The sequence below is a fragment of the Oenanthe melanoleuca genome, chromosome 8 (assembly GCF_029582105.1).
Source record: "Oenanthe melanoleuca isolate GR-GAL-2019-014 chromosome 8, OMel1.0, whole genome shotgun sequence".
Lineage (NCBI taxonomy): Eukaryota > Metazoa > Chordata > Aves > Passeriformes > Muscicapidae > Oenanthe > Oenanthe melanoleuca.
This window is the reverse complement of record NC_079342.1, coordinates 11,552,370-11,565,178: the sequence shown is the minus strand read 5'-3', so window position 1 is coordinate 11,565,178 and position 12,809 is coordinate 11,552,370. Positions and strand designations below refer to the sequence as shown.

The 12,809-nt window shown below is 32.8% G+C and overlaps 1 protein-coding gene across 1 annotated transcript in view; it reads right to left on the bottom strand.

Moving 5' to 3' along the window:
- Positions 1–722: 722 nt before the first annotated feature.
- HFM1 (helicase for meiosis 1) overlaps positions 723–12,809 on the bottom strand; it is a 33,030-nt gene continuing 20,943 nt past the window's right edge. The window contains exons 25-38 of the mRNA XM_056498110.1: positions 11,382–11,467; positions 10,385–10,468; positions 9,218–9,375; positions 8,418–8,521; positions 6,834–6,989; positions 6,490–6,585; positions 5,963–6,081; positions 5,060–5,142; positions 4,863–4,972; positions 4,660–4,758; positions 4,146–4,230; positions 3,776–3,881; positions 3,255–3,412; positions 723–2,976 (exon numbers count right to left, since the gene is read on the bottom strand). Of these exons, the coding sequence (XP_056354085.1) occupies positions 2,910–2,976; positions 3,255–3,412; positions 3,776–3,881; positions 4,146–4,230; positions 4,660–4,758; positions 4,863–4,972; positions 5,060–5,142; positions 5,963–6,081; positions 6,490–6,585; positions 6,834–6,989; positions 8,418–8,521; positions 9,218–9,375; positions 10,385–10,468; positions 11,382–11,467 (1,511 nt within the window). The 3' untranslated portion in view covers positions 723–2,909. The remainder of the gene's footprint in view (positions 2,977–3,254; positions 3,413–3,775; positions 3,882–4,145; positions 4,231–4,659; positions 4,759–4,862; positions 4,973–5,059; positions 5,143–5,962; positions 6,082–6,489; positions 6,586–6,833; positions 6,990–8,417; positions 8,522–9,217; positions 9,376–10,384; positions 10,469–11,381; positions 11,468–12,809) is intronic.

Below are 12,809 nucleotides of genomic sequence, written 5' to 3'. Positions count from 1 at the left end.
GGCATTCATGATCTCATTTCAGAAATATAATTAAAGATTCTGGCAGTAAAACAATTGACATGATACAGCTCTTTTGCTCATCTACATAAAATGCAGATGGGGTGACATAAAGAGCTGATGCAAGACACCCTTTCAGAAGAGGTACCACCAGTACTGTCATAAAGATGCATTAGAGTGGTATCATTTGTGCTCTGCAAAATGACTGATTTTAATTATTTTGTGTATATTGGTTCCATATAGTGATTTATGTTCATTCTTTATCATTCTGACCGCCTTTAAGAACACCAACTTTTATATCTCACATCTCACAACTATTCTGTGAAGGTATATCTAAGTAAAAATACAGCCAAATAACAGGAGTCCGATGCTCTTATTTTAACAATTACTGTAATGTTTAACTCATGAAAATCTTCAAATAAATGAATAAAGTCTGCATAATTAAAATGTGCTCAAGACATTGCACCACACAATGAAAACTATGTCACAATACATTTGCAGTATTCTGTGTACCATAAGCTTACCTTATACACAAATATGTCTGGCAACATGTTTAAACATTATACTTATTTTCCCACTGTTTTTGAAGATTATGGGTTTTGAGTGCATACTGCATTTTCTTCAGGCACGATATGGTTGACCTCAGTTTATATTTTGAAATCAATATGTGTGATAGGACAAGGAAGTTGAAGTTAAATTAAAAGCAGGTATAAGCATGTATTTTATGATGGAATTTTATTATAGAATCACACAAGTAAGATGGCAAAATCTGACTTCTCATCACACTGAATTTTCTTTCATTATAGGAAACAGTATTTTTTATAATGTAAATTTTGTAGAATCATCCTCAGACTAAAGTCTGTGGCATCCTGCTGTATCCCCAAAGAATTACTTAGACAATCCCACTGATTGAAACTCAAGCCACTCATTTAAAGTTTCAACTCTATGTAGAATTAAAATAAGGATCAGTTTTGAATCTAACAATGTTTTAATGTATTTTTTAAAAAATATTTTTCTGTATTTTACTCATTGTTAGTAGCTTAGTGAAAATGTCTGATGATATCCTGTTGAGTTTAATTAGTCCCTTTTAGCATTTGGTCAGCACCTGAAACAAAGCACAGCCATCTTTTGCCATTTTATTCACCTTAGGGAAGTTAGATCCTTACCTGGATAAAGGAACTCAGTGTCTCACATGCACAAGCAAGGCAATATTCAGTGAGCCTGTCTGAAATGACAGCACACCAGCTTCTCCATGTCATTCTCATCACAGGTAATTTGGAGTTCCACCAGAGAGTAATTCAGCCCACTTACAATCTGAAATATCTTCTGACAGTGTCTGCCTCTTTCTAGTGACTAGACAGGGAGTCCAGGTGAACTAGGTTTATCACTTAATGGGATTCAATTAAAAAGTGGCAATTACAATGCTCCATAGCTATGTCAACATTGACCTTCTGGGGCATGACTTGGGGTTTTGATCCCCTGGCCATTTATATGAAGCATCTTTTGAGAAAAACCACTGTATCTGCCCAGGAGCCATCTGTTTCCCATGGAAATCAGAAGATGGTGATGAGCAGGAGATAAAATCTGCATTCTTAAATCTTACCCTGACACAGAACTGGAATGTGTACGTGACTAGGACTGCTGGGCTAAATGTAGCAGTAGTACAGTAATTCTGAGTTACATATTTGGAAGCTTAATTTAAAAAAAAAATCTGACTTAAAGAGATCTGACATACTTTGAGATGTATGCTTTGAGATAGCTTTGAGATGTAATAAAGTATTTGAGGTGCAGAAAAGGAAGTTAAACTTGGGCCTGCTGGCATTTGCACAGTCAAAAACATTGAGGGGTGAGTATTGAGGCTGCTTAGATCAGGCCATTCTTTCATGCAGAGAAAGTTATATAAAGTCAAAAGCATAAGGAAACACTGGAGTCAAGCAAAATGTTATTAGCTTAGAAAATTACAACCTGGTAGTGCAGTAAAACATGGCTGCATTTAGTTGCACCACAAACAATGTTGAAAGAACAGACAGCTAATGTTCCACATGTGATTGTAACATTTTAATTATTCACATTCTGAAAAATTAACAGTAAGAATTAATATTCTCTTGTATTTTAGGCAATATCATCTATTCCACTAACTGCTGAACTTGTAAGGTCCACTATTCAAACACTAAAGCTACAAGAAGATACCCAAATCAAATCCTGGTGTCTAAGTCTGTATTAGGACACATGAATGTCCATTTTATGACCTTGGGTATGAAACTGAACAGGCAACAGAGGTTTAAAGTATTTTTACAGACATTGAAAAACTGGTTTGCTGAGAATCGGGAAACATTTCTGCTTAAGTTGCACTTTCTGGACATGTTCATAGCACAGTCAAAGGGAATATCTAGAATCTAGAACAATTTACCATTTTATTACTTCTATTTATAAATTTAATTATTTTAGAGACTCTGTACTATGAAAAATTCAACTTTAGAGAAACTGAAAGAAAAACCCAAACAACATTACAAAATTTCCAAGGAAAGTCTTGCATTCACTTAAAGATTACTTGAGAAGCAGGACATATTACTACAAACACATTACTACAAATACCTTTCTTTCTCTAATGGGTTTTTCTGATATCTATAAAGGCACCCTCAATTTGTGAACTATACTCCTTTGACATATTTCAATATTTTTCTTTATAATCCTGAAAACAGCAAGATCAACAAAAAACCACTTAAGTACTTATCAAAACAAAATATTATTTCTTATATTCTATAAATTAGCTATCAGTTTTGTTATTATATACTCTATGCAGCAATCTAGCTATTGATAAATAGGTATACAACAGAAATAAAATTTTCTTGACTGAAGCCTTCACTGTAAACTCTTTTCCCAGCACTTACAATGTATTTTGTTTACATGTTTTACAAAATACCATCAAATATTCCAAGAAAGGGCTTGACATCATTGGATTCATCATCAAGAAGATATCTAAAGAAGATTAAGGAAACAAACAAATAAATTAGGTATAGCACATCAAAAGCCCATGGAATCAGGAACACTATGTAGAGTCAAGAGAAACTAAGATAAGCAAAGTAATTAAGGTAATTTCTCTTTTAAGAAAAGTTAATTGTTACTATTATTGTGAAAACTAAACTTTTTAACAATGAATATTAGAAACTAACACATTGCCTAAAGTGCTGTGTTCCATGAAGAACTAAGCACTGGAACACAGAGGAAACAGAGAAACATATAAATGTTATTATTACCTAGGATCTACTTCTTTTTCCTGTTCTTTTGTGAAAATAAAAAAATCTTCTTTCCTAGTGAATTTAGAAGAGTCTGAGATTATTTCTGGGATGGAGGAACACTGTACATTTTTTTGCCCTTGAGAAAGACTTGAATGCTTTTTTTCCTGAAAACTCAGCTGCAACATAAAAGTTAAAAAGGATATATGGTTAAACCAACTGAAATTCACAGATCGTTGTAGAATGCAGTACTGGTATTACAAGAACCAGGCATGTGATGAATCTAACTATACACTGGATAGAAAAACTATCAAATTGATTAAATAGTTTTGAGATCATACTATATAAAGAAAAATTCATATCCTATTTCTTTGTATCAGGAATATCCCACTGAACACAGAATGCATGAAGGTTTGGACAACACAGGGAGGTTCAGAAATTCAGGATGTCCTAATTGATTCATAAGTCAGATATGGCAAATATATTTACACAGTAAATACTCTAATAATAGAAAATTCTGTTATCAATATATTTTTACTCACCAAAGTTGTATTTCTATTCTGTACAGATAAATTCACTTTTGATGTGCTACTGACCACAGAAACATCTGAGTTCTGAATATTGGTGTTGTCTTGTACTGTGCATGAACTGAAAATACCAAATTTAATAATTACAGTATTATTACAGAAGGGCAAAATTATTTGCTTTTCAGTTCCGGATTTTCTACTTATTTACCTGCACACTTAAATAAAAATAAAATTAAAATCATTCAACAACTCATACCTTTTAAACATTGCAATTTCTCACTTTTACAAGTGAACAATCTTCTATATACTTAGTTACACAGACACATGTGAAATTCAGACAGTATTTTAAACTGAATAAAATAGTAGTAAAATATGTAAGCCTTACTCTTTTGAAATGTTATGTGTGGCTTTGCTTGTTGTATACTGGCAGAGAGGTTGACATTCATCTGGGAGGCAGATATTTCCAAGTTCTGTGAAAGATTAAGAGTTTTAAATGAGTTGAGAAGCAGCCACAACTCCCTCTAAATATTTCACATTATATGATAAATAATAATTTGAAAAATAAGAAAGTGCCTTAACACTTGAAATATTTCTTCTGTGGGTTTTTGGTTGATATACAGATAAGCAGAGATAGACAGTCAGTATACATTATGCAACAAAAATTATGCAGTTGCAGGCCATCAAAATGTTTTAATTGTGATTTTTCAACTCTCCCTTCTGTAATAGATTTGTCAAAATATATGTGACATTCAAGGTAGAATAATAAACCTGTCAGTCAAGTCAATTAACCAAAAATTTCAGGTGGTTCTATTCATTGTATGCTATAATAATTTATTCTTAAATAGCCTATAGAATAATTTGTATGTAGGAAAGAAAAAAGTTTGTTGAAATAAACTTACCTAATTCTCTACTGACAAAATTACTAGCAAATACCAATTTCTCATCATCAATATCATCCCAAATATCATCTCTCAGGTCAAAGTTCACATTCAAAGCATCTGAAAAACAGTATCTGCTTTTATCTGTGGCAGAAAAGTATGAAGCATTAATTAAAACATCAAAACAGTGAACACTGTATTTTTAAATGTTAGCAATAACTTACTACTTTTTCTACAATTCCAGGATTGCAGTTCTTTCTGAGATACTTCTAAGGTACTAATATTATCTATCTGGTCCACTGAAGGTGAGAAAGATGACAGTTTATTGCTAGACCTATTTAAAAAAAATAAATCAGTGACATGTCAGTAAAACATCTGCAGAAAGCTGCAAAATAATTTTATTCACAAAACTTAGCAGTACCTTGGCAAGGCTGGCAATAAAGACTTAGGTGTAAAAACAAATTGTTTGAGATCCACATTTTCAGCTTGATTTAACATCTGCATCTAAAGAAAGCAAAATATTGTAATGTTTAAGATTTAAACATACTGAGAACTGTTATTTTTTAACAAGCTTAATGACATTATTAATATTGTAAGTTAGTGTAATATTTAAATGTCATAAAACCTTTCTAATGTCTGCTTCTCTAATGTACTCAGTTAAAAAGGTTTGAATTATGTGCTTCTAGTGGAGGTGTCCAAGCACCCTGACAAAGCTAGACTGATTGACCCTCATCTGCGTTAGCTGTAGGCTAAATTATCCTCTATTGCAAACAAACAAGCAAACAAAACTGTGAGGTGGAAATAAAATTCTCCAATACCTCAAATGTCATTCTTGCTGCAGAAATATCTAGTTTAACACTACATTCAGAGGAATAAAGTACAAGCCATGAAATCTTTCAGAAGTTTAAAACTAATAGGGATGGTTTTATTATAAACAAGTGGATCTACCTGCCAGTGAAAAAGGGCTCTTAGTAGCATGACTAATAAATACCACAATTTGTTTCATTCAGGTCATATTTTGCCAAACCAAATCACAACACAGTACCTTCCAACGATACCTCACCAACCACAACCTATCAAATGCCATAAAAGAAAAAAATATAGAGGACATGCACAAAAGTGGACCACTGGAAGTGTCCCAAAGAACAGCAGAACCTCTGAAAGATTCCTGGACCTTTGTACTTCTTTGCTTTTTGCACTCTACACAGAAAAGTCAAACTTGAACGTTCATGTTTAGTGATAAAATTCTCTCTGCAAACAATTCCTACAAATATGTAACAGATTAAAATAAACCTATGAAATGGCTGAGTGCATTCAAATGAACCTTTAGCCGTTTTACTGGGGGTATAGATGACACTGAGTTCCTGCTCCTTAAATCAGCTAGGTAGGAGGAAAACTTTGTGTCTCCATTCATCTGTGACTTTGGAGGTACTCCAGTTTTACCTGAGAAAATGAAGCAAAATAATCTTTATATTAGTTATAAGGAATAAATCCTAATTATTTTCAAATTAGTTCAAAAAACTTTGCCACTAAGCTTAGTATCTTCTGTTAAAAGATTCTAAAAGATTCTAACCACAAGATCTAACAAAATATTTATATAAAAGTGTAACAATCTTGATATTTTTTTAAATCATATGCTAAGTACAAAAAGTATTATTAATCATTGTAGTGCCTATAAAAGTTCTATTGCCAAAGCTATTTATAACTGCTTTTATGACTGCATCATAACAACTCAGGCCCCACACTCTTGCTTGTATTGTTTCTGTTAAATGTAGCCGTTGGTATGATGGGAGCTGTTCTAAATTGCATTTGTCTAAAAGTATCAGAAGTAATAGATTTAATGAAACTCACAGCAGTCATGCCCACACACATCTTTGTTTTTACAGCGGTGGTTGCATTCTCTGTTTCCATATTTCTTGTAATCAAACTCCTGTTTAGATCTGCCTCCTAGATAAATATAATACAGAAATTCAAACAGTAATATTGGATTCCAAACACCCATGACTTTTCTTGCTTTCGAGATCATCAAAGAATTGCAGTGTAGTACTTGACAAGTAGAAGCAGCAGAGTTGTATTTTTATTACCTTTGAGAAAGAAACAGCAGGGATAAATAAAGATCTAGTTCCCTAGTGGAAGCAAAATCCAATTTTCTGTTGACTTTGGAATTAGCCAGATACTGTGATCTGACCATTTACCTGTATCTACTTTTGCTGCTGGCAGGCTTTGGGGTGAGCCATAACATGTATCAAGTGTAGATTTAGCTTTCAATTTTTGATTTGTAACCACCTTACGTCCCTCTGGTTTTGGTGTTAAGTAGAAGGCTGTATATGCTCGCTGTATATCAAGGCCAACTTGGGAAAAAAAAGACAAAAATATTAAAACTTCTTTAAACTGTTTCTATACTACTGATTATCTTCATTTTTCTAAAGTGCTTAAGCAAGTACATGTTACTCAAAGATCATGGAAATTTTTAAAAATAATTTGCCCTTAAAACATACTCTTGCATGACCAGATTCTTTAGGATTAAGATTAAAAGTCTCAAACATTTTTTAGAATTAAAGACATAGTTACTAGAAGAAAACCAAAATTAGTTCCTTTAACCAAATTTTCTTCTGTTAAAACTACACTTATCTATAGCTTTGCACTTCTGATAAAATTTTAACTTTTACACTCTACTTCAGCCCTGGTTCAGGAGTATCAGCAGCTCTGTACTGGCAAAGGCATCAAATGAGTATGTTGACAATGCTTCTCAAGTTGAATGCCAAATTCACAAGAGACTGAGAGACACCCTTTATAAGGATAGTGATTTTGTCTTTTATTAGGGAAATAAAATTTGCTGGAAAACCAGACAGGCTTTTAAAAAATGTGATATTTCCTTCAAGTCTGAAATAGAAACAGACTTCAAAGTAAGTAGGGACTAGGAAGACCTGGTTTTAGTCTAATTTCACTGTTACCAGTTACAGAAAAATTAACTGTTGTGCTGAGTTTTACTGAACTCAATACAACATGTAGTTAAAAGGATAATTTTATTTTCTGTGTGGTTAGAAAAGACTCCTTTTTCCAGAGCCATGGATCTAGCTATAGAAATATAGCTTATTCCAGGCTGGATTGTCAATGTCAATATTTACCACGGAAACATCAACTACACTTCAGTTAATCTAGCACACAGCAATCTTCTCTACTGGTGGGATATAATGACAGAATTTAATAGAGCCAGACTATTTTTAAATTGTTTTTCAAAGTTTTGTGTTTCAAGGTTGTAAGGGTCTCTCCTCATTTGCTTCTATAGTTCCAATTGTATGGAAATTGACACTGAGGGGGCCTTTGTTTAAATCTGCACACAGTAAGGAGCAACATTTTCAGCTGTAGGAATTTGTGTTACCAAAGTGGAGATGAATCCATATCCAATACCTCTTTACTACAATACAAAACCTAACCATTCACAAAGAGCTCTGCTCAGCATAAATAACCTGTCAGGCTGATAGCTTATCTCTACTGAAAGTTAACTCACTTGAAGAGGAAGGACAAAAGACAATCCCAATTTGTATCAACAGAGCAAAATATTATCTCCTAGAAATAGTTCCTTAATGTAGTAGCAAATTAAATAAACAGATAAGCAATTGTGAGAGGTAGCATGCAACTCACTAAAACACACATGTAAAGGGGTTTGTTTCCAGACAAGCTCACTTCATTATACTTTGGCTTAATAGAAAGTGTTCTAGTAATTTGTTCCAAAATCTTATGCATATTGTTTTTAATTCAAAGAATACCTGACCTACCATAATCAGAACTAATTAAATTTATACTAATGTCTTCTGATTTAAGTGCTCTTTTAACTTCAATTTTCTTCATCCAATTTCCAGTTTTCAGCAGCACAGAATCCCTGTAATGCATCAGCAAAGTTGTTAGACATGGACAATGAAAACACAACTGCATATTAGGGTATCTGTAAGCAAGTAAAAGAGCCTGTATTTGGTCCTAGTTCTTTAGTTTTGCTTGATAATTGGCCTAAGAATAGCTTTCCAATAATGTGTGATTTATGGCCATAAGAGGGCCAGGATCCTGCAGATCAGTTTCAGTGCCAGATTTCAGCCAGAATTCTCATGAAGGTCAAGCAGATGGAAAAGATTTTATTTTTTCCCATTTGCTCCAAGCATCTCTTAGCCAACTGGAGAATTTCATTCCATCTCTGACAGAAAACATAAATTAAAAAAAAAATTAAAGAAATACAGCTAACAGGAGTAAGTAACAACTGGTTTATCTATTTTTTTAATAGGTATTTTACTTATTTTATATTTATGGGAAGATTATTACGACTGTTACATAATATGACATTGATGTTAAATAGATATTTACACGTGTTCTCTGCACTGACAAGCACACTGGCATGTTTTGGGGGTTTCTGAATCTTGTGTAGCATTTTAAATGACAACAGTGACTAGAAAATGCTTTAGGATAAAGAAAAATTTTGTACCATTAGACATCAGGAGGAAGTATTGAAAAAACTGCAAGTCACAAAACAGATGAAAAGCCAACACCATAAAACGATGTGAGGCAAAAAAAGCCTGATCATACATACATAATTTTCTGATTAAAAATAACTTGGTTGTCATCATCTCCTATGACCAACGTAACATAGTGGAAGTCTGGTGCTGTTCTCTTTGTCTGTAGCTGCTCATAGTTTGTTAATTTGACGGTTACTAAGATTTCAGCCAATGTGTCACTGTATTTGGGAAGCTAGGGAAAATGATAGAGAAGACAAAACTGCTAAAACATGCAAAATAAAATACATGCCCTTCCATCAATGTCTATCTGCTGATACAAGCACAAAAGCTCAACTCAAGCAATTTGAATTTGTGGTACAATTTTTATTTGTTGTTCTGAGACAGTGATTTTCAGTACTTAACTTGGCCATAGCTGAATATTCTAAGTTTGATTCAGTACTGAGAATCAAAGAGAAATGCAAAGAGAAATATGCAAGAGTAACACTTGTTATATAGAAGTTATATTTTGGCATCCCAACATTCCCCTATAAGATATTTATAATTGTTTAATCTTTGTTCTGAGAATTGAGCTACTCATCTGGTATTATAGCAAATGAAAAGTAAACTAGAACTGATTGTTATACCAATAGTATTTCACACATCTATTGAGTTTTTAACTTCAAATGTGTCTTCATTTTTACCAACCTTAAGATTACTTTTCGAATTTTTCATTTTAGAAAGCCAAAGTGTCTTTGTGATCCATATAAAGACAAAATGCACATCAGAATGTCAAAGCTCTCAATTACACATAGAATTCTACCCTTCCTTTGAAAGGGCATCAGCTAGGTTAACGTAATAATTTACTGTTTCTCTATATTCCTAAGTGTGCTGTAAAAAATAAACATGAGCTAATACCATTTCAGTAAGCTTTATTTGGGTGTTTTGCTGTGTCTAGGGTTTGTTTAAATTCAAGACAGAAGAGGCCTCTCAGACTCACATATAATGCTAGAATGTGAATATACTGGTTTACATCTGTAACATAAAATGCTATCAACGAGAGAGGCCAATATATTATGGGGAATGTCTGTTCCAAGGCTCTCCTTTGAGACTTAGGAGTTTCATTCTACCTACTAAGCTGGAAGGAGGTCACAGTATTGTGTGATCTTCTATCTGTGAAGACTCAAAATTTCTTTAAGTCAGCATTTGCTTTTTCATTTAATAATACCAGCATAAACACATAAAATAAATATAAAAGAATGTACCTGTTCAATTTCAAGTTCATATTTTGGAAGGTGCAAAACAGACTCTTTTATCTGGTTTCCAAAAGGAGGATGTCTGTTTAAAATCTGCAAAGATGTAAATCCAAGGAATCAAAATCACAAGTAGTTATGTTAGAATTAAAAGCCCCTTTCACTCTTGGTTCTCTACCACCAGTGATGCCCAGAACAGCAACATTATCAAGAGAAAATTCCAACACTTTTTCATGTTGCTACTGCTTCTATTCAGTTAACAACCAATCAACTGCTAATGACTACTCAGGTTTTATACGAGATATTCTATGTTCTATGTTGCACAAGCTTTAACTAAAACAGAACAAATGACAAGAAAAAACAGAAAAGGAGCCAGAAACAAGAAATCAAATTTTCAAAGTCAAAACAGAAAAGCCCAAGTAAGATTTAGAAGTCTGTTATATTTCCCAGAACACTGGAATAGCAGTTTCTGCAGAAAAGAAGCCAAGAGCCAAATACCCAGTCCTAGGGTAACATTTACCTCTCCTAAAAAAAATAAGTGCTTTATAGATGATTTAGATTTTTATTCTACTCCTATTTCAAACTTGCAATAATAGGAATTTGGATCTTCATAATTCACATACACTAGGAGAAAATGTAAATACATATTCCCTTTTATATTTTTCCAACACTTCTAATAGAGAAGTGCATATTGTCCTTTGTTTCAAACATGTAAATGATGAAATTCTACAAATTTAAGGATCTGCTTTCCACAACCAGACAAATCAGCGAAATCATTATTCACATTAAATTCACTATAACAAAACATCATACACATTTTTAAGGAAAACAGCAGTAGCTACACAGCTTTTTAAATTCTACTAGTTAATATGAATAAATCACCTAAATATCTAAATTTTGCTATGATCGTATAGCAAATATATATTAACTATACTGCTTTTACTAGTAACAGTATTAATCCTCAGTATTTTCCCTATCATATTTATCTATGTATAAAATAGTAAGTTACCAATTCAAGCTCCCTTGCATTTATGTCTTCAATTTTTTTAAATGATGTCAGCCCAGCATTTACCATAGAATTCGACAGTGATACACCTGTGAAAAACATACAAGTTTTATGCTGTTAAAGGACAATGAATAACCTCAAATTATTCTAACAATTGCATTATAGCAGGTAAACCCAAAGCATAAATAATTTTATCTTACATTTTATGTAGCTTTCTGCCCAGCAAATCACGAAATTTATTTTCACTTGATTAAGTATTTCGGTATTATTTAACTTCTCCATTAGTAAAGAGAAAAAGAAATGCAATACAAACCAAACATTAAAATATACAATATTTCAATGATGACAATTTTTACATTTTCTACAGTAAAACAGATTTTAGATCACTTTCTACAAGAGTCAAGAAATGTATTCTGTATATATATGTGCCAAAAACGCATGCCACACAGTATTGTCTCAGAATTTTTTCCCTATTCAAGAAATTATTTAATTATGTTAAAATGATAAAGACTTCAGTGTTTTTGAGCAAGTTAAGAATTAAATTCACTGAAAAACAAGTATTTATTATAATCTTCTACAAGTCATTGCAGTTTTAGCAAAAAACATGGCATATGAGCCACAAAAGCAGAGAATTCCATGTACATTTTTATTTCTCTTTGTGATTCACAGTACTTCCAGTGAGATTTAGAGTTATCACATCATATGAAAAGGCATTTAACTGATCTGGAACTACAGACTATTATAATAACTGCAATGATTGTAGGTAAAAAAATAGTACCAAATACTTAGAATGAATATTTGGATCCTTCTCACACAGTTCTGCAAAACAAAAATTAAGTGGGAAACCTCTTTAGATACTTTTAGGTTGCTTCTTGGAAGACATTACAGTAATCTTATAAGAAAAGACTTAACTCAAGAAATTAATAATTTAGAGAAATAGAAGACTTTTTGTCTTTTTATGTGTATTTGAAGATCTTTCGGGTCTGACTTAGGGAAAACATCTTTTTCCATCTTCCTGCTCCCTTGCAGAAGCTCTGCAGTCTGAAGACTGAAATCTCTCACCTGCTACTTCTGCTGCAAGAGCTGTTGCCCTGTTTCTTTTTTACTGAAGCTGAACTCTTTTATCCTAATTTCTAAAATGGCAGAAGGATTTCCACCAGTGAAGAGAATACCAGATATAAATAAGACCTTTTTATTTTCATCTACACTTCTGAGCAAAAAATAAATGGGGGTAGAAATGAAATTGAACAAGTAGTAAATGTCAGAAATCCTGTATGACAACTGATCATTATCCTGTCTGTCAGAACAAGCAAACAGAAATCAAACATACCATTCAGCAACAAGAGGGAGCATCATTATTGGACAAGAGTAGTAGAAATGCAGTAAGAATTTAACTGAACTATTAGTCTTAGTAAGACCAAGTGTCAGTCA